General features: G+C 31.0%; 1 protein-coding gene across 1 annotated transcript in view; it reads left to right on the top strand.

Moving 5' to 3' along the window:
* Window positions 1–26,550, top strand: part of LOC141339008 (von Willebrand factor D and EGF domain-containing protein) — a 94,566-nt gene that overhangs the window by 35,919 nt on the left and 32,097 nt on the right. Inside the window, exons 11-16 of the mRNA XM_073844622.1 lie at window positions 264–466; window positions 1,384–2,315; window positions 8,951–9,087; window positions 14,689–14,850; window positions 16,459–16,560; window positions 20,903–21,017. Coding sequence (XP_073700723.1) covers window positions 264–466; window positions 1,384–2,315; window positions 8,951–9,087; window positions 14,689–14,850; window positions 16,459–16,560; window positions 20,903–21,017 — 1,651 coding nt within the window. The remainder of the gene's footprint in view (window positions 1–263; window positions 467–1,383; window positions 2,316–8,950; window positions 9,088–14,688; window positions 14,851–16,458; window positions 16,561–20,902; window positions 21,018–26,550) is intronic.

Below are 26,550 nucleotides of genomic sequence, written 5' to 3'. Positions count from 1 at the left end.
GGAAATGGGATCTTTTACTAACATGTGCATTTAGTTTATGATTAAATTTGGAGTAAACTGAAGTTTGGTTTAGGTAATTGATGAAGTAATGATTTCAGATGTGGGGTGGACCCAGTACATGCATGGACAGACAGCAAAACATGAATAAATAGGAATATAAATGAACAGGTTAAGGCTCAGCATGACCTGATTTTGATGATTTTGGTTTAACGTTTACTGTTAAATATGCAAAAAATTAGGTGATTTTCCTTTGACCCCTGCAGATCGTTTTTGCCTCTGGGGCGTTTGTGCGAGCAGACGTCAGTGATTGGGGAATGAGCCTATCCGTCAGGGCTCCAAGTCAAGACTTTAACGCCACCAGAGGCCTGTGCGGGTTATTTGACCGGAACAGCCACAACGACCTCCATCATCCTGCAGGCACAAGCTACCGTGACAAAGACCTAGAGGAATTCATTCAGGGCTGGAGGTAAGAGATGCTTTTTTAACATCAATGTAGTCTATACTTTCACTAGAAACAATATATGGTACTTAATTGAGCTGTTGAGTTTAAGACAGGTAATAAATCTAGTCAGAACCAAAGCTGTCGTGAGGTGAGCCACTAAGGTCCTCTAAGGCTTTTCAACTCCAGGCCTGGAGTGCTAATGTCCTGCAGATCCCAATTTAAAGGATTAGTTCACTTCAGAATCAAAGTTTACTAATAATTTACTCACACTCATGTCATCCAAGATGTTCATGTCTCATTGTCTTTCTTCAGTCGAAAAGAAAACATTCCAGGATGTTTTTTCCTTATAGTGGACTTCAATGGTGGAACAACAGGGTTGAAGGTCCAAATTGCAGTTTCAACACAGCTTCAACCTTCAACCTCCTGATCTCCATTGAAGTCCACTATATGGACAAAAAACCTGGATTGTCTTCCTTGAAAAGCTTAATTTCTTTTTGACAGAAGAAAGAAAGACATGAACATCTTAGATGACATAGGAGTGAGCAAATTATCAGGGAATTTTAATTCTGGAGAGAACTAATCCTTTAAAAGTACCTTTAATCATTTAACTAATAGTTCTGGTCAGAAATATGCTATAATGCTGTTAATAACAATGAAAGACAAAAATGTTGAAAAAAAGCTAAAAACTTCTAAAAGATGCCAAACAAGTAGGAGTAGGTAGGAGAATTGGAAAGCAGTTCGGTTTCAGATTAGAGTTTGCATCACCATTTAACCTTGATTTTCTCAATGTAATGTCAAATATAATTAAAGCGGAGTAAAGTCTCTAATCTAATGGGCTAACCTTTCTCGAACTCTAAATCATCTCTTGACGCAGTGCTTGAGGGCTTAATTCAAAGGCTGATTTGAGACAGTCATATTTTTGTTTTATTTCTCTGTGTCAGGATCGCGCCTGGGGAGAGCCTGTTTGACAGCACGCCACCTGCCGTGGATGAGGAGATAAAGTGGAATTTCTGTGCTTGTCAAAAGGGATATAGCCTGTCCCTCCATTCAGCACATGCCTCCGAAGGCCTATTAAACCCGCCTCCTGTCTCTCGCTGCCTATCTCACGACGGCACAGATTACACATCCCTGTTCCCCTTCAAAGATGCCACTGCCGAGTACGCTGTTAAACACGTCTCCTCCCTTAACGTCCAAATGCGGGAGGCGTTGGCAGAATTAGGTGCTAAACCGAAGTCTCAGGTGTCCCAAGGTCTTGCAGAGAACTTGCCTTCTCTAGAGGAGTTAGAATTGGACTCATTATTTAAAGTTGACACTCCTCGCTTAAAAGAATCTAAGGTGCCCTTACCAAGCTCAGGTGGAAGGCCTAAGAGACAAACCCTTGACTTTCTGCCCGTTTACACCGTCCAGGCTCTAAGCCAGAGTGACCTCGAAAGTTTCGCCTACTTCTTTCCAGATGACCACCGCTCTTCCAACCGTCCAGCTGCCGACCCTTCCTGGCCGACACCTAGTGGCCTCACTTCTGCCAAAGCTTTGGAGGTCTGCCAACTGGCCTTGGCGAACTCAACCGTGGGCATAGTATGTAAGAGCCTGCTGGGTCGGCGCCTGGAAGAAGCTGTGGATCTCTGCATCCTGGATCTTCAGTTGAAAGATGACTTGGCCTGGGAGGACGCCCTCGTGCCCTTCCTGGAGAACGAATGTGAGCGGAAGTGGTTGGAGAACCGGACCCAGCGTTCTCAGGAAGCTTCCAGAGTGTTGGAGGATATCGCAACAGCCCTACGTTGTCCGAACTTCTGTAACGGGAATGGCGAATGTGTAGAGTGGGGATGTCAGTGTTATCCAGGCTACAGCTTCTACGACTGCAGTCTCACTATCAGTAAGTGATCGTTTGACATCCATCTGTTGCTTCAAATGTGATCCCCAGGGATCCTCGATCATCAGAAACACTCCAGGCTAAACTTAAGGCAAAATGGCTATCAATAAGAAGCCATATGGGGCACTACAACATGTTTTGTGTGACGTACCTGCAGGGGTTGTGAGATTTGAATCGGGAACACAGTTGTGGATCAAAGTTGGCTTTGAGCCTTTGTTCCAGTGGCTGGGGAACGTCTACCTTTGTTCGTACTCTCTCTGGACATTATGGCGTCTCATCTATCAGTCCTTTGTTTAACATTTGAAAGTTTTTTTCAAAGGATGTAAGTTTCAAGAGGAGATTTATTGATCAGAGGTTGTTCATTCATAGCTCAGCTGACTTTATGTCTCTATTTAAGTATCTGAGATGTTTCTCCTAAACTCGAAAATTGGGTCTTGGGTATTGGTCTTCATTTTGAGATCTATGACTTTGATAGCACAAATCTGTGAGAATCTGTTGAGACTCCAGTGAGATTATTAAAATATTTTTCTTGGAAGAACCTCAGGAGAAGTTTCCACCTCCTTGCGATACCACTTCCTGTTTAAAGGCCACATCACTTCCTACTCCTTGAGATACAGCGGTGCAATGTGAGCAGTACACCACATTTTGAAGGCAATTATGAATATATGACTTTCATTTCCTCTATAGATATCTCTAGGGCTCTGAAAATGTGTATTGCACAAAAACCAATTGACGCTACAAATTTATGATTGCATTTACAGCCATTGGTATGCAAGTCGATGACTGTCTAGAGTGATGTGATGTTTACCCATAGTATCTCTATGGATCAGTATTTTCGCTGCTCTTTTGGCCAAATGTGTATAAGTCCTGTACATTGGCAAAAGTACAGTGTTCACTGCAGCTGCCATTACCAGATGGTGGCCAAGGTGCCAGAGCATTTCTGTGGCGTAGATGAAATGTTTTCCTGTGCCAACTCTTTTGATCAAGTATGTATTTTTAGTGTTGTGTTGTTTGTTGTATGCTTGCAGTTCTTTTTAATTATATTTTGCTTTGGATGCTGTTATTCTGTAGTCCTCGTCCTTACACTCGGCAAAGAACAATTTCTTACTCCCTCAAGCGTGTCTTCAAAGAAACCGCAGATGGCGTGCGATTGAGCAAGTGTGTTTTTTATTGATTATGTGAATTATTTGAATTGTTGTATGGAACTCCGTTTCAAACGGCAAAGTCATTGAGCGCGTTCATCGACTGATTGTTTCTGGCAATAGCAGCGAGGCTTAGAAGTGCCATTAGCTTTCCCAGCCAACCTTCATATCAATGAGATATTGTTATGCAGGTATGCTAACGCCTGGCTATGTGCCAGACGCCCATACCGGCTCTCTGATTAGCATTGGGATCTTCGCTAAGCCGCTATCTCCCTCGACGTTTTTCGCATGCTCCCCGGGGCTGCGTCGGTGACGAAATGGGAGTTTTAACACAAATTAGCGAGCAGATTAGGAGTGTTAGAGAGGGCTGTTTATCACAGACTGACATTTTTCAACCTCTCTGAGAGCGAGCTCTGATTTATGGTAACCGCGCTAGGATCAACGTGCAAGGTAGCACAGGGAGGACGGCTAGATAAATCTGCTTAATTGCCCAACTGATCATCGGCTGATGCCTCTTCCACATCTGGGAACGCCATCCATTAGTTTTTTCCGGAAGCTCGTGACACGTTTATGCCTAAGCATTTTTGGTTGACTTTATTTCCACTTCATCTAGTCAAATGTGGAATTTTTCAGAGCTTTATTTTGTTTGTGCTTACATTTGGCCTTGTGATTTGTAAATATGTTAGCATACATATATGCATACATATATTGCTGACATGCTACTTTTATTTCTGCTGCATGTATTCTGTGTACTGTATGCTAATTGTTTGTCTGAGTCACCTAGTACATTAGCCAAAGAGTAGAGTATTCCATTTCAGATTAATGACTGAACCTCAGATTGATAAATGAACCTTGTCATCTCTCATATTTTGATTGGGCAGTCAAAATGTAGGCCCTGTCCACACAAAACCCCAACTGCAGCTTTTTCTATGCAGCTTGGCTGTTCATCCACACGCAAATGCAGTATTAGGTCACTGAAACCGAGCCTTTTTGAAAACTCCTGGCAGGATGAAGATTTGTGTTGCCAGTGAAACCATAGATTTTGGCTTGTGAAGTCAGATTGCGTGCTGTTATCACCTTTGTTTTTGACGTCAAATTGTGTGCCACTATCTGAGGCTGTCTGTGATTGGGCAACATGGCTTTACCATCAGAGTTATATCGCCACCTGTTGGTTTGGCATGCTTTTGACAAGGCTTCATAGTGTTTTTGCGTTTTCATGTGGACAGGATTTTATTTTATTTTTACACGAACAAGGAAAAATACATGTGTACTTGTGGACTAGGCCTTTATTTTTTCTTTCAAGATGGCAACTGCACACCACTTACTATTACTTAAATAGTATACAATGTATACTGTGCAATATTATATTTTCCAGTGTCTTTAAGTTGTTTTAGTACTTCGAATCTAACTTATGATGTCTACCAATCCATTTTTTTGTCAGTAAGGCCAAAAATAGAATATTAAGGAAAGCAAAATCTGGATATATGAAGGACATAACAGGACTAATACAGCCCCATGACACTCTTAAAGAAACAGTGTACCCCAAAATGATATTTCTGCCATTATTTACTTTCATGTCTTTCCAAAGCCGCATAATGTTACTTTTTCTGTTGTTATTTTCTAGTCTCTAAGTTGTTTTAGTACTTCGGATCTGGCGTATGACATCTACTAATCCAATTTTTTTGTCAGTAAGGCCAAAAATAGAATATTAAGGAAAGCAAAATCTGGAAATATGAAGGGCATAAGAGGACTAATACAACCCTATGACACTCTTAAAGAAACGGTGTGCCCCAAAATGATATTTCTGCCATTATTTACTCTCATGTCATTCCAAAACTGCAAGATGTTACTTTTTTTGTTGTTATTTTTTAGTGTCTTTAAGTAGTTTTAGTACTTCGGATCTGACTAATGACGTCTACCAATGCAACTTTTTTTGACAGTAAGGCCAAAAATAGAATATTAAGGAAAGCAAAATCTGGAAAACAAGCCTATGACCCTCAGTGTGCCCCAAAATGATATTTCTGCTATATTTACTCTCACTTCGTTCCAAAACTGCATGATGTTACTTTTTTTGTTGTTATCTCCTTTATGGCATCATATTGTGCACTGCTATCTAGTTTGTTTACACTAGGCGAGCCTGTGATTGGTCAATGTAGCTTTACGGTTGGGGTTATATCGCCACCTGTTGGTTTGGCATGTTTTCGACAGCGTTTTGTAGCGTGTTTTGCGTTTTCATGTGGACAAGTTTTTGTTTTTTTTTAACTAGGAAAAACTCTTTTATATATAAAAGTATATGTGTGGACTAAGCCTTTATTTTTATTTCATGATGTCAACTACAAACCACTTTTAAAATAGTATACAATGTATACTGTGCAATATTATATTTTCTAGTGTCCTTAAGTTGGTTTACTAATTAGCACATGTGGAATCTAGCGAATCTGGCTTGTGAGGTCTATCAATCTTTTTTTTTTTTTGTCAATACGGCCCAAAATAGAATATTAAGGAAAGCAAAAGCTGGAAATATGAAAGTTATAACAGGACTAATACAACCCTATAACCCTTTTTAAAGCCGTTTCTGTCATTATTTACAATCACATAATTTCAAAACCTCATGATTCCTTTTTCTGCATGTGAAACCAAATAGGCTTTATTTTGAAGATTGCACAGCTCCTTTCTGTTCAATGAAAGCTTGAAGTGATCTATTAAGCTTGATGAACAACAAAATAACACCATATGAGTTTGGAATGACATGAGGGTGAGGAAATATTGTCAGAATTTTAATTTTTGCCTAAATGTAGTGGACAAATGGCACATCCTGGCTGTATTTTCAGGCTCTCCGTTCATTAGATTCACCTGAAGATTTAAAAATGCGGGGAAAGGAACTAAAATAATACAATTTCAATTTTTGCACAGGCGAGGGAACTGCACATCACACATTCTCCTTAGTCTTGTGGTACATTTCATGCTATTACTGCCAACATGAAGGGTTCCCGGAATGACTACTACTTTTTATTTCCCATAATTCCAGGTAGAGTGAAAATCAAGTCTATAGAAAAGGCAATCAGACCAGATTTGATACCTGTGCATATCTGGGTTTCATTTAATAATGGAACAATCTGAAAAAAAAAAAAAAAATCACTTTTGCCTTCATTCAGCTGTGAGGCAGGGGTCACATTCTGTAGAAAGGACTCCTGACTTTTTTTTTATATACAGCAGGTTCAGTGAGTCATCCGATCGCTTCTCATTTATCATTTCTCTTCAAACATAAAGCACCAGCGTTCGCCCTTGTGGCAGAGATTAAAAACTCCTGAATATCTCTCACGCTCTCTTCCTGGCCGGTCAGGGACAGTTTGTGAGAGCATGTATGTGTGTGCGTACACTGCGTCAATGCTCGAGGCTTGTCTGCTTCGGATCTGCATTTTCGGAGCCCGGGAACAGAGTGAATCATGGGAAAATCCAAAAATCACCTCTTTGACCTGCTGAGCTGGAAAGTTTTGATCTCAAAGGCGATTAGGAAGGTATATGTGTGGTACTTCTGCAGTGAGAGCAAAGCTTTTTTAATGTTTTAGTTTTTGTGGCTTGTTTTAAAGCCACAATGATCCTTGGTTCAGCTGCTAATGTCATTTTAATTGTTTGCTAATTGCTTTTCACATGATGTTGCATAATTATGGTAATTGTTTGACTCTGAAGTCATGGGAAATAGGTTTTATGCACTTTGGGAAGAAGAAACCCGATGCATTAAGAGCCGGGGGGTGAAAACATTTGAATTTGAAGATCAGGGTAAAAGTTATTTTGTCTTCTGGGAAACATGTAAGTATCATCTGTAGTTTCTGAAGGGCAGTACTAAATGAAAAAAAGTATGATATTTAGGCAAAATAAGAACTATGTACACATTTTAATCATGTTCACCCCTAGCTCTTAATGCATCGTGTTTCCTTCTGAAGCATCAGTGAGCGTTTGAGCCTTCTGTAATAGTTGCATATGAGTCCCTCAGTCGTCCTATATGTATAGACAGATCTTTAAAAAGTTTCTGAAAATACTGCATATCTTAATGTTTAATGTTTTAATTTTTTAAACTAACAGACCAATTAATAGCATCAGAAGTGCTACTTTCATCACATTACTCACAAATTTGTGTTCAAAAATGAATAAAAAATTCTCTTAATTGCCTCTGATGGCAGTATATCTTTCCAAAACAGTGTTAGGGGGTCGATTTGTTTTTCTAATTATTTTATTATCACTTTTTTACCCAGTGTAAAAATTACACAAAATGAGACCATCTGGAGGAGGTCCTTTGATGAGGCTAAAATTCATTAGCACTCACTCTGTGCTTAATTGTTCTCCTCCGAGGACCGTTTTCTTTCATATCTCTCATTGTTTTTCTTCTCCATTTTTAGATTTTCACTCCACTTCTGGCTGAGTTCAGCATCCCATCCCAGTACATCCATTTTGGTTTGCGTCTCAGATATGTGATTTAAATAGACTTCCGCCCTGCGGAGATCCGAACGTAAGGTTATGCTCTGGTAATAAAAACACTGATTTGAAATGAGCCGAGATGGGAGCGATAATGGCATTAATCAAGCGTAATGCAGCCACGGTACAGTCGTTTCAGCCTGTCGCTGAAACGATATTAAATGTTGTTGTGTTTTATAAGGCCTGTGAGACGCCCAAACAAGCTCGTATTTACTCGTTTGCATTATTCAAGAACCTCAGTTATGGAGAACGTTATTTTCTCCAGCTCTAATTATACCGCAGTGTTTGCTGAATGAATCCGTTCCCTGTTTAATGGCAAACGCAGGCTGGCAAGGTCAGAATCTAGCAGTCTGAATATTTGGTGATGTATTGTACAGCTTAAAGCCAGCATTGTTTTGTTTGTTTGTTTGTTAGCGGCAATGTACTTGGAAATGACTTTCGTTTGGCTCAACTGCGTCTTTTCAAACTGCCAGTGTTGCATTTTTCCATTTGAGTCTCGTAAACTTTATTCACTGGTGGTTTTCGGAAAGGACGGGGAGCGCACATTATTAAAGACTTCACATAAATTTTACAATAGAGTTTTCGGGTTTAACAAGACTCCCATAGTGGCTTTTCAATGAATCAACAATGAGTCGTCTGCAAACTGTCATTTTTGCAGGCTCACTCGACTGAAAGACTTTTTCTATGAGGTTGCTGAGTTGAATGACAAAGAACACATTGGGTTTGACCTTGTGACCCAGAAAAGTCTGTACTTTTTCCATTCACTCCTCAAATTGCTTTCTACGGAGCAAAAGTGTGTGTTTGTGTGGTGGTTTGGTTGTTTTGAGCAGTAAAACTGCAGTGTCAAGGCCACGCCCCTTAATGACCACGCCCTTTCAATAGACCACACCCCTATGTTAGGCCACGCCCCATGTACTTAAAAGGACTACTGTTACTAACACTCTTTTCAAGATTATGTGAACAAACCCTAATAATGTGAACTTTGATATGCTGTAATGTGTCTGTTTTCTTTGATTTCCTCAGGTCAGCCAATAGAAATCACTGATCTAGAGAACGGTGGTTTGTGCGACGTACGTGAGTTTGACTGTGACAGCGTGAGGGTTTTCGGCTTGGGTTTCATCGACTCGCCTGACCTTGCGTGTCTTGTGATCAGATTGAAGGTGAGACACAAATGAAGTGTTTATTAGGCAAATTGTATGGAAAGAAATGTATTAATTTGAGTATTTTTAGCATTAAATACTTTTAGTATAATATTATAATTTATAAAAAATAATTTATTGTAATATTTTAATAATATAATAATTTTGTATTTTAGAATATACTATAGCAAAAAACTTGACACTTTCACAAAACACAAAACTTGGAATAATTTGATATTATAACAAGTATTGTCATTCTATTTTATGGTTTTATAAAATGCTCAGTATTTAAATAATTTAATGATTATACTTTTATTGTAATATTTAATAATATTATAATTATTTAGTATTTTATTATTGTATAAAACTTTAGTAGTTATATAATTTATAATGTATAAATAATAATTTATAATATTTTAATATAATATTTTAGTATTTTATAATATAGTGAATAACTTAACACTTAACAAAACACTTTAAGAAAAACTTTACAAATATATCGATAATTAACTGGAATAATTTAATATTATAATAATTATTGTCATTATATTGTGTTATATAAGTTTTTATGAAACTTTCTGTATTTAAATAATTTAGTAATCATAATTTATTATCATATTTAATCAAATAATTATGTAATTATATAATATTATATGTAGTATTTTATTATTTTATAAAACTTTTAGTATTTAAATTTATAATATATAAATAATTTATTATAATATTTTAATATAATTCAGTAATTTATAATATACTATAGTGAATAACTTAACACTTACACAACATTTTATATAAACTTAAAAAATCTATCAATAATTAAATGATTTATATTATAATAATCATAATTTATTATCTTATTTATTAATAAAATTACTATTATAATACTCTAACTAGTATTTTATTATTTTATAAAACTTTTAGTATTTAAATAATATATAATTTATAAATAATCATTTATTATAATATTTTAATAATATAGTAATTTAGTATTTTTTAAAATACTATAGTGAATAACTTACAACTTTAAAAAAACGTACAAATATATCAATAATTAAATAACTGGAATAATTTAATATTATAATAAATATTGTCAATATATTTTACGTTTGTATAAAACTTTCAGTATTTAAATAATTAAATTATAATTTATTATAAAATATTAAATAATATAATTATTTAGTATTTTATAATACTATATATGTAGTATTTTATTATTTTATAAAACGTAAAAACCTCATAAAATATATCAATTAAATGGTTGGAACATTGTAATAATATTTTTATATTATATATTAATATTATATTTTGTGTTATTTAAAAATAGAAAATAATAAATAGTCTCTTATTACTATGGAGTCTCATATATAATACATAATATTATAAAACGTATTATTTTATAATACTTTTATGTAATACTGTTTGTGTATATATATCCAATGTGATCTTAGTCATTAAAAAAAATTCAAACTGTAACAAACTTCATAAAATATATTGGTAATTAAATATTTGGAATCATTGAATATTATAGTAAATTATTATATTTTGTCTTTATAAAAAAAATCAATATTTAAATCATTTAAATAATTATTATTTAAATGATTTTTAATAGTTATAATCTATTGTAATATATTAATAATACAATATATATAATATTTATTTAGTATTTTATTATTTTATAAAACTTTAAAAAACTTTATAAATATATCTATCAATAATAAATAATTGGAATAATTTAATATTATACATTAATTTTTATTAGAATGTTTCTTAATTAGAAAATAATAAATAGTCTCTTATTACTTTAAATACAGATCTCTTTTATCTAATATTTCTGGTATATTACATAATATTATATTACAGTATAAACATTACTTTTATTAAATTCTGTGAATGTATGTATCAAACATGAAATTAGCTCATAAAATACATCAATTATTAAATATTTGGAATCATTTAAAGTTACAGTAATCACTTTTACTATTTTATGTTTTTACAAAACTTAGAGTCTCTTATACATAATACATTTGACATAATACATAAACATATTCTAAAATATGTTTTATAATATATTATTTAATACTGTGTGTGTGTATATCAAACATGGTCTTGGTCATTAAAACAAACAAAACAAAAGATAAATGTAAATGTAAATAAATGTATGTCTGCATATACATATATTACACTTATTTCTAATTGCAATTTATTTTGCATTCACATTTTTTTCAATGAGTATGCGATCACGTTCGACTCTTCTAAGCCAGTCTTCTTTAATATTTCATCAAGGAGTCTTTATGAATCTTAGCATGGCTTTTTTTAATACCTGCTTGCCATCTGTTTGTATATTTAATTAGAAAAATGAGTGGGGGTAAAGGCATAGGGGACATCTGAGGAGATAACCAAAGCAATAAAAACAGTAATCAGTCAACACAGCAGAGCACATATAAAGAAAACACCAGTAAACAACATGCAAAACACACATAATGTGCTCTAATCATCTGAGGATTTACATCGGCTGCTGACTCCTTTATTAAATTGTCTGTTTTACTTAAAAGTTTTGGGCTCAAAGTTAATTTCATGATGTTAAATCGATGCCCTGCAGGCCTGAGTTTAACCCTCATGGTCTAAAAAAACCCTCTAGAGCTCTTTTGAATATCTCAAAAACTGATTAATATTTCTGAATTTGGTATAAGTCATGTCTACTTTTTCCTTTGACTTCAGTATTGTTTTCATAGTTGGTTTTGAATAAGCCAGAGGAACATATTAAATGCATTTGATGGTGAACCAAAGGTTAATTTTAAAATTAATGTTGTTTTTACATACAGCTTTGGGGGGTCTTTGGAACTTCAAAACATCAATCCTACCAAAAATCCCACCAAATCTAAATATGCTCCCTGCATGCTTTCCTCTCATTTGAATTCCACCGCTCAGATATTTCTGAAACGCCCACTTTTCTCGCCCGTCTTCTCCCGGGGGGTGTTTCGCCTGCTGTGTGAGGTCATCCAATTTGAGCAAATTGGTTTGACATTCATTATTCTAGCTGTTTCTGTTTTTCTCAAAGATTGCTCTAATTTGCAGTTTTATCTCAAACAGTTGTAAACGACTGAAGCACGAACGGCCATCCTAAAGTTTTAGTCAATCTTCTGATATGACTAATGTGGGTTGAATTTAAAGAAAAAGTTCCCCTACATTTTAAATTCCGCTATTGACTTATTCTAATGTTGTTTCAGACCTTTCTGCCTTTCATCTACTTTTATTATGCACAGTCAGACCAAAATTTATTCAGACACCTTTAATCATTTTTTCACAGTTTATTCGCATTAGTTTAGAAAACGGTAATCAAATATGACAAGAGCTCAAGAGTTAAACTGTGTAAGAACAAATTCATCTTGATAATCACAAATGAATCACACACTCTTAAAAATGAAGGTGCTTTAAAAGGTTCTTCACAGCGATGCCATAGAAGAACCATTTTTGGTTTTTACAAAGAACCATTCAGACAAAGGTTCTTTAAAGAACCATCTCTTTCTTACCTTTTTATAATCTGAAGAACCTTCTTTCGCCACAAAGAACCTTTTGCGAAACAGAAAGGTTCTTTAGATGTTAAGGTTTCTTTAAAGAACCATCTCTTTCTTACCTTTTTATGATCTGAAGAACCTTCTTTCGCCACAAAGAACCTTTTGCGAAACAGAAAGGTTCTTTAGATGTTAAGGTTTCTTTAAAGAACCATCTCTTTCTTACCTTTTTATGATCTGAAGAACCTTCTTTCGCCACAAAGAACCTTTTGCGAAACAGAAAGGTTCTTTAGATGTTAAGGTTTCTTTAAAGAACCATCTCTTTCTTACCTTTTTATAATCTGAAGAACCTTCTTTCGCCACAAAGAACCTTTCGTGAAACAGAAAGGTTATTTAGATGTTAAGGTTTCTTTAAAGAACCATCTCTTTCTTACCTTTTTATAATCTGAAGAACCTTCTTTCGCCACAAAGAACCTTTCGTGAAACAGAAAGGTTATTTAGATGTTAAGGTTTCTTTAAAGAACCATCTCTTTGTTACCTTTTTATAATCTGAAGAACCTTCTTTCGCCACAAAGAACCTTTTGCGAAACAGAAAGGTTCTTTAGATGTTAAGGTTTCTTTAAAGAACCATCTCTTTCTTACCTTTTTATAATCTGAAGAACCTTCTTTCGCCACAAAGAACCTTTTGCGAAACAGAAAGGTTCTTTAGATGTTAAGGTTTCTTTAAAGAACCATCTCTTTCTTACCTTTTTATAATCTGAAGAACCTTCTTTCGCCACAAAGAACCTTTCGTGAAACAGAAAGGTTATTTAGATGTTAAGGTTTCTTTAAAGAACCATCTCTTTGTTACCTTTTTATAATCTGAAGAACCTTCTTTTACCGCAAAGAACCTTTTTTTTTTCAGTTAACTTTAATAACCTTGGTAATTACAAATATGTGACCCTGGACCACAAAACCCGTCATAAGGGTAATTTCATTGATGTATGATTTGTTTGGCTGAGATACAAATCTGGAATCTGAGGGTGCAAAAAAAAAAAATCTAAACATTGAGAAAATCGCTTTTAAAGTTGTCCAAATGAAGTTCTTAGCAATGCATATTACTAATCAAAAATTAGGTTTTGATATATTTACGGTGGGACATTTACAAAATATCTTCATGGAACATGATCTTTAATATCCTAATAATTTTTGGCATAAAAAAAAATCAATAATTTTGACCCATACAATGTATTTTTGGCTATTGCTACAAATGTATCCATGCTACATAAGACTGTTTTTGTGGTTCAGGGTCACATATATTTAAAGTGAGACACTGCAGGTGAATAGGGTAAAAAAAAAATTATAATAATAGTTATCACCTTACTTACCCAGTTGATTGATTACATGGATAATTGCAAACATTTTTTGTTTTTCTAAACAAAGTATTCTAAAATGTTAGGTTTAAATATGCAAATGAGGCATTATTGAATGAAATATACACTAATTTGCATACATTTCTAGTACAAAATCTAAAGTGGAGGAAGTCCGTTTCAAAAATTATATTTATTTTTATTTTTGACATATTAGGACATAATTTAGAAAAAACTTACAACAGACAGGAAACACTTTTTTTTTTTTTTTTTTTTTTTTAAACTTTTGGAGAAAAAAATTTTATAAAATCAAGCAAATCATATATGAACAAATCCCTCTGTAAAAACCTTCAGCACATAGACAGGAATAAAAATGTTAAGTTTGGTGTGTAAAGTGTTACTAAAGTGGAGATTTATGGCTCAGTGTAGAAGAAAAAAATTATTTTGAGAAAACGGCCATTAAAAATATGCATTGTAATTGAAATCTATTGACACAGATAGAGAAAGCGCTATAAAAGAAACACCTGACAGTGTTTTTTTGGATGTTTTCTTTCCACTAGTCTGAAAAAAAAAAAAAAAAACACTTTATGAAAAACCAAAAAGCCCAAAATCGATATATCTAATAATTATAATTGCAGAGTTCATTTGCTTAAAAACGGATAACTCAGTTTTTAACAATTTTCACCCATTTTTGAATGAACTATCCCTATAAAATGTACCTTTTTTGGTTGTCCAATTAATGTTAATGTTGATGTTTTTAGCATATGAATGGAGTTTGGATCCCTGATGAGGAAGGCAGAACCAAAGCGTCCTTCCTGAGCTCCAAAGCAGTGGACTGCTCCGTCCCGCGACTCGGCAACATGGCCGTCGACACGATGGACTTCACGGCCAGCGAGCAGCCCTATGCCAGATGGGAGATTAAGGTACCTGTCCATCAATCTCAGGGACAGGGATCCGTCCGAGGGTTCATGTGATTGATTTTCCACTGCTGCTTTTTTTTTTTGCAGTGACAGAATGAATCAAAATGTCATCATTCAGGCCATCTTTTTCGAAACTTTCCATTGTGATTGAAAGATGAAGCGGCCATTGAATCGAGAGCGTTGGCGAAATGCAATTACGCAGGAAGTCTCCTTCACAGTTGTGGGTTTTAGCGTTTAAAATCAGCTTGAATTTATGCGGGCCGCACGCGCTGTTTGAGGCCAAGCTAAATGGCGCGTGCCGGGTGCTTTAAAATATTATATCACGGCGAAACCGTCGAGCCGTGAGATGGAGGAGAGCTTTTCTATTCTGAATGACAGCCATAAAGGCAACACAATCGTTTGAATCATTTTTATGCTTTGACGGCCCATATAGGAAACCAATTTGGCTTTATCTTTAGGTATATGGGTAACATAAACATTAAAAAGTTCGTAAACTCCATTCGGACTCTTCCGATCGTTGACCTCGTCGCTCGGTCCCAAAGTGTGGCTTGATATATGCCTGTACGTGTTAATGAGTGCGTTTACTGATGTAAAAAATGGATGGCCTGTGATGAGGAGGATCATTAACATAAATTTAAATGTTGAAAGAGCCACAGGGCGCCTCTGAAGGTCAGCCCAAAGACGTGTTTGTGAGGTAATGCATCTCGAAATCCACCTAAACTCCTGCCCGCATTAAACTCAAAGGCTTGTGGGATTAACGCTCACTGAGGGGGTGAAAAATTAACCTCGCTTTTGGATTTGAACACAAACTAGTGCTGCTAAAGACACTTTGAAGTCTGAAGTATTACAGAACAATGTACTTTCTTAGCATCACCTGCTAGTGGTGGATGAGCTAAGAAGGTTTACCAGCTGTGAATATTTCTTTATATGCAATTCTTTATTAAAAATGATTTTTGGCTAATATGGCAATCCATATATGTGACCCAGGACCACAAAACCAGTCTGTTACCAGTTTGTAGCAATGGTCAGAAATAAATTGTATGGGTCAGAATTATTAAAGATCATGTTCCATTAAGATATTTTGTAAATTTCCTACCGTAAATATATCATAACTTAATTTGTTATTAGTAATATGCATTGCTAAGAACTTCATTTGGACAACTTTAAGGCCGATTTGATCAATATTTAGATTTTTTTTTCCACCCTCAGATTTTCAAATAGTTGTATCTCGGCCTTATTGTCCTTTTCTAACAAACCATACATCAATGAAAGCTTATTTATTCACCCTTGAAACTGGTTTTGTGGTCCTGGGTCACATATTTAGCTGTTTGTTAAGTTATTGTTAGTGTTTTTCTAATTTTTTCCTCACATTGTGTAATATTTATGATTCACATCAATATTCAGGTTGTGTAAGTTATGATGGAATGACCTGCAACTTTTTTTAGGATATACTTTGCAATAAATAATAGCTGGTTGTCTGCAAATTAGGCTTTAAATACTTTTACATTTTACTGATTTTTGGATCTTAAGTACTGGTATTAGTAGTACTTAGGATAGGTCTCGAGTACCTAAAAGCTCTCTAATTCTGTTTTTTTTTTTTTTTTTCTTTAGGTGACGAATGATGGTCATCAGTACAGCGAAGGCAAATTTTTAACCCTTTATGATGGGATTTGTCAACTATGTGTGACTGCCTCTGGACTTTGCAAGTTGAAGGTAAAGATGTTCAAACACTTATGAGTAATACATGTGTAAATAGATATACTAGTCCTTTGTTTCACATATTTTGCTGTCAATTATAGAAAAAAAAAGATATTGTATGCATTGTAACTATATTTGAACTGCCAGTAGGAAAGGGGGGGAAAAATAAAATAAAAAGGTAAATTAGGTTGTCAGCCGTCAATGGCAACAATTTTGCAATTTAAAGATTTATAATATATTTTTATTAATCATAGTTATTATTGATAATTCATTTATAGGAAATTTCCATAAATTGTTCCAATAGTTGTTCTTAATAATAATAATAATTATTATTATTATTATTATTATTATTATTATTATTATTATTATTAATTTAATTTTTATTATTATTAATTTATATTTTGTGAGTATAACATATATGGATACTAATATTATTAATAATGTTCAGAATTATATTTTACATTTATTATATCATAAAATTATTATTATTATTATTATTATTATTATTATTATTAAATATATTCTTCATCTTATTAATAATATATAATCTATTACATAAATGTGACATGTATTATTATCATATACATATATACTGATCATTTTAATAAATTGTTCAGAATTATAGTTTACATTTCTATTATAAAATTATAATAATTATTTTATTATTATTATTATTATTATTATTATTATTATTAAATATATTCTTCTCAATAATAATAATAATAATCATCATCATTTCTAGTTTATAATTGTAACATTGATATTATATACTAATAATTTTAATGACTAAAATTCAGAATTATATATATATATATATATATATATATATATATATATATATATATATATATATATATATATATATAAGCTGTTAATAAATATTGTTCAGAATTACATTCTACATTTATATAACATTAATAATAATACATTTTATTATTATTATTACAAATTCTATTATATAAATATAACATTATGAATGTCAAATAGTGAAGACTTATATTGTACATTTATATAACAACAATAATAATAATAGTAATAATAATAATAATAATTATTATTATTATTATTAATTATATTATTGTATTTTTCTTAATTTTTTTATTATTATTAATGTAATATATGTATTATATATACATTATATATACATAATATATAATATGTATTAATGTATACTGATTTTAATAAATAAAATTCAGAATTATATTTTATATGTATGTAACAGAAATTACAACAACTATTATTATTGTTATTATTATTGTTGTTGTTAATATTATTAAATTTACATTATTATGCAATAAAATGCAAGAAACACTATCAATATGTAATAGATTTCGACTTCTATACATCAAAATGTATGTAATAAAATTAATTTAAAATACATATTAATTCATTAAAAATCACAAATATCCACATTTTATTATCCTAATTTAGAGATGCATATAATTTCATATTTCGAACTAATCGCAAAATATGGAGAACAATATAAAGAAGACACATTACAATACACCAATTGTTCAGAAACTCATTATTTAATCCTCATTAAACCTTTAAACAGATAATTGCGAAATTGCATTAGAATGAAGTTTTTTGTAGTACTGTGTTTAACCATCCATGATCGTTCCCACACAACTCCCCTCATGGCCCTTCTGTTCATTTTTTTTATCTGTCTATCATCCTGCACTTTATATTCACCGTGCGCAATCACACTTCCAAAACTAATGGCCTGGACTTTCCACTGGAAAATAAGTCGCAGAGGATGCGGGTTTATAGACTTAAAAGGCAAAAAGTCTGTCATAGCTGTTTAGTGTCTTAACCGTTTTCAGTGCAGCAGGACAACAGCGATATGCGAGGCCACTGGGGTGTGCGTCGGAAAAACCCGGAGCGTGGATGTGGAAAACAGACAATATCATTCCCAACGTCGAAACCAGAGAACGACGGAGTAACCGATCCCCTGAGCACCTGATGTCCTCCCCTTCTCTCGCTTTCTTTCTCGGGGTCTTCGTCTGCCACATAGCGTGTAATCTCAGCGTGAGAGATGAGTTATCTAGGTGGATCCGTTTGGTCTGTGTTTATCTTCTCTGCTTTGCCGCAGATGTCCTCCGGGCATTGGGACTTACACGTCCCGCTGGATATTAAAAACTTGAAATATAGAGATTGTATCTGTGCTAGGCTTTATGCTTTGGTGATTTATAGCAAAGACGGCTGAGGTTTATCTCAAAGGTTTGACAGAGGAAGTTGGCTTGAGCTGCAGTGCAACCGTCAGCAGTAGCAAAACATCTCCACGCCAGATACCGTTGGAGCGCTCAACGGCACAGTCCAATAACACACACAATTCCTTCTTTCCTTCTTAGTTTCTTTTTTTTCTCTCTAGAGTTCTTTTTTAAAGTATACCATAAACAATGGCAAGGTTGTGAGTTCGATTCCCAGGGAAAGCACAAACTGAAAGTCACTATAGATAAAAATTTAATTATTTACCAAATTGTCTTTTGAATTTAGTTTAATTTTCACTCCTTTTGCACTCTCTCATTGTTAGTTTTGCTTCTGTTTTCTAATTTATTGATTAATGTATATATTTATTTATTTATTTATGATCATATTTTCTAGATTTAGGGCTATAATGGTTTTTGATTTTTATAATATATATATTTGTTGAATTTTGTTTTTTTTAGTTTTTTAGTTTCTTTATGTTAAAACTTATGTTAACTAAAACTAAAAGTAATAAACAATTAAAAATGAAAAATGATTTTCATTAATTAAAATAAAATATAATATAAATATTAGATTAAGGTCCAGGATTAAGTATTAGTTAGTTCGTTCATTCATTCATTCATTCATTCATTCATTCATTCATCAAATTGTCTTTTTAATTTAGTTTAATTTTCACTCTTTTTTTCACTGTCATTGTTAGTTTTACTCTATTTATTTATTTATGATTTAGTTTTTTATTTGTTTATTTTGTAAATTTAGGGTTATAAGAGTTTTGGATTTTATAAGGTTTTTTTATTATTATTTGCAGGATTGTTTATAGATGTATTTGTTTTAGGCTTTTGTAATTTATTTCTAGGTTTAGAGCTATAAAAGTTTAGGATTTGATAATATATTTATTTGTTTTATTTTTAGGATTATTTATTTATTCATATTAGGTTTTTGTAATTTATTTCTAGATTTAGAGCTAAAAAAGTTTGAGATTTTATAATTATTTGTTCTCATTTTTATTACATTTTTAATTTATTTTAATTTTTTTTTTTTTTTTTGCAGGTTTATTTATTTATTTTAGGTTTTTATAATTTATTTCTAGATTAAGGGCTATAAAAGTTTGAGATTTTATAATGTATTTATTTGTTCTATTTGTTTTAGGGTTATCATTCATTTTTGGTTTTTGTAATTTATTTCTAGATTTAGAGCTATAAAAGTTTTGGATTTTATGTATTTTAATGTATAATGTATTTGTTCTAATTTTTAGTAAATTTTTTATTATTTTAAAATTTTATTTTTTGCAGCATTGTTTAATTTATTTATTTCAGATTTTTGTAATTTATTTCTAGATTTAGAGCTATAAAAGTTTTGGATTTTTAAAATGTATTTATTTGTTCTGTTTTTATTTATTTTATGGATTTTTTGCAGGTTTGTTAATTTATTTATTTTAGGTTTTTGAATTTTATTTCTAGATTTAGAGCTACAAAAGTTGTGAATTTTATAATGTATTTATTTGGTCTTTTTATCATTTATTTATTTAGCATGATTATTCATTTATTTATTTTAGGTTTTTTGTCATTTATTTCTAGATTTAGGGCTATAAAAGTTTTGGATTTTATAATGTGTTTATTTGTTCTATTTTTTAGGATTTTTATTTATTTATTTATTTTTAAGTTTTTGTAATTTATTGCTAGATTTGGAGATATACGAGTTGTGGATTTTAAGATGTATTTGTTCACATTTATTTTATTTTTTATTTATTTTTATTTTATTTATTTATTTTGCAGGATTATTTATTTATGTGTATAATGTTTATTTATTTTGTTTTTGTAATTTATTTCTAGATTTAGATCTATAAAAGTTTTAGATTTTATAATGTATTTTTGGGCAGGATTATTTGTTTAATAAATAAAATCTAAATATCTAAAACTAATAAACAATTTTTTAAATAAAATAATGTTTTTTATTTAATAAAATATAAACATTAGATGCAAAACGTAAACTGAAAGCAAACAAAAAAAAATCCTTTGGCAGCTAAAATAGTTTGGTTTACTTTCAGTTTTTTATTGTTAATATGTAGTTTTCATTACTGATCTTAACCTCTCTCTCTCTCTCTCTCTCTCTCTCTCTCTCTCTCTCTCTCTCTCTCTCTCTCTGACAGGACAGGACGTGTAATATAGACGGGATGTGTTTTGCAGAGGGAGACTCCAGCCCTTCTGTCCCGTGTCTCCTGTGTAACTCCACGGCCTCCAAATACACCTGGTCCATTAATCAAGGTAAACACAGTCGACATAAAAGCAAATCCGAGATCCGATAGCATTAGCACACATTATTCAACATTACCTGTAACTGTAGACACACAGAACACCATAAAGCTACAAATTACTTACAAGTTAGCAGCTTTGGGACTATAAAAGGAAGTAGGCTAGATCTGAAAAGAAACAATGTCTTGCTGCTACTTTCATTATGTTTGAAGTTGCCATAATGCTGAAAATTACTTACAAGTTAGCAGCTTTGGGACTCGACCCAACAACCTTCAACACCAAAATCCAATTCAAAACTAACTGAATGCAAATAAAGATAATGCCATTAACATAAAGATCCAAAATACAAGCTGTAGTCTAATAATAATAATAATATTTAATTAATGTTCATGTGGCAGATGTGGGTTCGAATCCCATTCCTGCTATATTAAAGAGCCGTTTTTACTGACTAAGTGTGACCTATACAGTTTATTTAACTGACAATTTGTGTTAGGCCCTTACTATGTCACTTATAATCAAACTATAAAAAGAAGTAGGCTAGATCTGAAAAGAAACACTGTCTTGCTGCTACTTTCATTATGTTTGAAGTTATCATAATGCTACAAATTACTTACAAGTTAGCAGCTTTGGGACTTGACCCAACAACCTTATACACCAAAATCCAATTAAAAACTAGCTGAATGCAAATAAAGATAATTCCATTAACATAAAGATCCAAAATACAAGCTCTAGTCTAATAATAATAATAATATTTAATAATGTTCATGTGGCAGATGTAGGTTCGAATCCCATTCCCGCTGTATAAAAAAAATAGCTGTTTATACTGACTAAATGTAACCTATACAATGTTTATTTAATTGAAAATTTGTATTAGGCCCTTACTGTGTCACTTAGAATTAAACTATAAAAGGAAGTAGGCTAGATCTGAAAAGAAACACCGCCTTGCTGCTACTTTCAATATGTTTGAAGTTACCATAAAGCTACAAATTACAAAGTTAGCAGCTTTGGGACTCGACCCAACAACCTTATACACCAAAATCCAATTCAAAACTAACTGAATGCAAATAAAGATAATTTCATTAACATAAAGATCTAAAATACAAGCTGTAGTCTAATAATAATAATATTTAATTAATGTTCATGTGGCAGATGGGTTCGAATTCCATTTTTGCTATATTAAAGAGCCGTTTTTACTGACTAAGTGTGACCTATACACTGTTTATTTAACTGACAATTTGTGTTAGGCCCTTACTGTGTCACTTATAATCGAACTATAAAAGGGAGTGGGCTAGATCTGAAAAGAAATACTGTCTTGTTGCTACTTTCAGTATGTTTGAAGTTAAAAGCCCACAGCTTAACTAACAGACCTTATTATGGCAGCTAAACAGAGATGTTATATCACGAGTCAGCTGGAAAACGTTTGCTGTGAATTTCAATTAGCTGACGTTACTTTTTTTTTCCCGCATTTTACAGCCTTGCAAAAAATGAGGCAAAGCACTTGGTAATAAACTTTAGTTTTGGGTTTATTGGCGCACTGAGGAGACGCCGGGCCTGTAGTGAAGTGTAATATTTCATTAGGATCTTTTAAATACTGTTTGCATCTAGGGAGGCATTTACAGGATGTAGGTGAAGTATTGGACTGTCGTGGGATGATTTAGTAAGGTGAAGAGAATTGGTAATGTAACACAGTTAGGAGGTGTTGTTGAACATGATGCAAAGTGGCGCATATTTTAATGTGGATTAGCTGTGGTAAAAACACACCAACGCACACCCTTTTTTATATTGTTGTATTATTATTGTTAACATTATTTAGCACAAACTCGCTTATACTACTACTAATACTAATTATTATTAATTTTACCAAAATAAAAACTATAAAATACTACATTTTTGTGTTTTATTAATATTATATGCCAGTTAAAACTCTTAATCTAGCAATAAACAACTGTAATGTTTATTATACTACTATTATTATATATATATATATATATATATATATATATATATATATATATATATATATATATATATATATACACGTTTTTTATTAATTACATACTATTATTATTATTAACAATATAGTATATACTATAAAATAAATATGTAGCATTATATTACTATTAAATACTTTATAAGCATTTATTTGTTAACAGTGACTATACTTTTTGACTATAACGTTTTTTATTACATATTATTATTATTATTATTATTATTATTATTATTATTATTATATTAACAACAACTACTATACTACATGCTATGTACTATAAAATAATAATATATTATTATATGAATAATAAATATTTGCATCTATTATTAATTGTATTTATTCATTATCAATTATTATTATTATTATTATTATTATTATTGTACTATATACCATAAAATAATATTCAGTATTATATTAACATTAAATATTTATATTCATTAATTTTATCTATTAATTTTTTTTATAAAAAAACATATTTATTATTATTAATGTTGCTGTTGTGGTTATTTTAACAATAACTACTTTACTATGTACTGTAAAATAGTATTATATATTTATATATGATATAAGTTTATTATTATTATTATTATTATTATTATCATTATTATTATTATAAGCCTCCAAATATATTTTTATTTTATTTTGTTAAAAATTATTATTATTTTAACAAAAACTAATATTCTATATGCTATAAAATAATAATATATTGTGTTATATTAATATTAAATATTTGTCTTAATTATTAATTGTACCTATTATTTTTTTATAAATTGCATAATCAATATTATTAATATTATTAAAAATAATAATAATAATCATTATTATTTTAACAATAACTACTATACTATATACTATAAAATATGTAGTATTATATTAATATAAATTATTTGTATTAATTATTAATTTCATCTATACATTTTTATAAATTAAATATTATTATTATTATTATTATTATTATATACAAGCTTCCTAATATATTTTATTAATTGTTTTATAATAATAATAATTATTATTATTATTATTATTAATGTTGTTGTTGTTATTATTATTATTATTATTATTATTATTATTATTATTATTATTATTATTATTATTATTATTATTATTATTATTTAGCACACACTAGTACTACTAATTATTATTACTTATTACCACAATGTAACTACAAATTAATACATTTATTAATTAATACATTAATACATTATGTACAATTACATTTTAATTAAATTGATATTAAAAACATGTAATATTAATAATATAATGTTTAATTAAATATACCATAACAGAGTAGATTATTATTATTATTTGTATTATTATTTGTATTATTTGTATTGTAGTACTACTAATTATTATTCATTTAACCACAATAAAACTATCAAAAATACAATATAATAAAAACAGATAGTAAAATAATAATAACAATAATAATATTTATTATTATTTTATTATATTATTAATATTATTATATACAAAAGGTTCCTAATATATTTGTATTATTATTATTATTATTAATATTATTAATATTATTATTATTATTATATACAAAAGGATCCTAATATATTTGTATGAATTATTTATTACTAATAATAATTATTATTGTTAATATTATTTAGCACAAACTCTCTTGTACTAATACTACTATTGCTACTACTACTTTTATTATTATTAGTTTCACAACAATAAAACTATAAAATAATACATTTGAATAAAAATGGATATTAAAACATCTAATATTAATAATATAATTTAATATATCATAACAGTACAATCATACTAATAATAATGATGATAATAATAATAATAATAATAATAATAATAATAATAATCATAATCATAATTTAAGATATCATAAAAATAGAATATTACTTATAGTAGTATAATTACTACTAATACTAATACTAATGTTGTTATATAGCATTAGCAATAAATAGTATACATTTAAATAATATAAATATACTAATCAATCATTATAGTGGTTTTTTTATTATTATTATTCCTAAGTATCCCAATAATATTGTTTATTGTTTTTAACTGTTTAACTGTTTTCAAACACATCTCATCAAATTACATGTTAGAGCCAAAATTAATGTATGCCATTTAAATGTATGAAACTTATGAAACTAGAAGGCCATCTACCATCCATCCAAATGTGTAGGAGTAAATATAAACAATGTTTTGCTATATCTATAGGAATTGAGAAAAAAATCACAAGTACACCAAAACAAATAAACAAGTTATTACTGGCGAGTTCTTAGGGAATCACGTTGCATTTGAGCACAAACTCCCACCTCTTTAGCCACACATCCGACACCACACCGCTGTGTTCAGAGAGACAGAGAAAAAGAGCAATGACAGTAAACATCCGTCTGTTTGCCAACGCTGCAAATGAGGGCCGGACCGATTGCTATCTGAGACTCCACACACATTCAGCTTTAAGGAAGATTACAAGCGTTCTCCTCACACCCACTTATCTGCGGCTAGTTATTTTCCTCGTGCTCTCTGCCGCGCTTTTTTCATCATTCGGTGGCAAAACTGAGAGTCCGCTCGAGACGATCATAAGAGGAAAATGTCCTTGGTTCGCCTGTTTGTATTTGTGAGAATAGTTCCAGTATGTTTTAGCGTATTATTTTGCATTGGCTTTGTTTACTTTGTGATGTCGGAGACGATTTATGGATCCATTTAGTTGTTAGTCAACATTTCCCAGCCAGAAACACACAAGCTCATATACGTCATGCTGCTCGTGAATGAGATTTTGAATATGAGTGACATATTGGTGCAGAAAATGCTTTCATATTGCAGTATCAGGGTTGGTTTATTTTCTAGGGTTCTGTTGTGGATAATTGCATGTCACTTAAGATGGATATTTTTGCTCCGTGTTGCGGATTTTGTTTGTCGAGTTTCACACGAAACTAGAAGCGGGAAATAACCGTCGGATGCTAACGCACAATGCTGTAAATCAGATTTTATCCCACAAATGTCATCATGCTCGATATTACGAAAACATATTTGCTTTTTGTGCCTGTTTGTTCCATGTGAGATATTTCTCATTTTGCTTTCTGAAATAACATGGCCACAATATTTATTTATTTATTTATTTGATATCGTGTATGTATGTATTTGTAGTAATAAAATAGCGAAAAAAAAAAAATCGCGAAAATAATAACAATAAAATAAATTATAATACAAACATATTCATGAAATTCTGTCAAATTTAATTGGAGAATATTAGCACTTAATGAATAGATTAGAAATTACAAATTTTGCTTTCTGAAATAACATGGCCACAATATTTATTTATTTATTTGATATTGTGTATGTATGTGTTTGTAATAATAAAATCGAGAGAAAAAAAAAAGAAAAAATCGTGAAAATAATGTCAATAAAATAAATTATAATACAAAAATATTCATGAAATTCTGTCCAATTTTATTGGATCTGTTAGAATATTAGCACTTAATGAATAGATTAGAAATTTCTAATTTTGCTTTCTGAAATCATATGGCCAGAAGGATAAGTTATGAATTTATCTATTTAAATATTTATTTTTATGTTTAT

This window comes from Garra rufa, chromosome 7 (genome assembly GCF_049309525.1).
Source record: "Garra rufa chromosome 7, GarRuf1.0, whole genome shotgun sequence".
NCBI lineage: Eukaryota > Metazoa > Chordata > Actinopteri > Cypriniformes > Cyprinidae > Garra > Garra rufa.
Note: the sequence above shows the minus strand (reverse complement) of the source record. Positions and strands in the feature narration are given on the sequence as shown.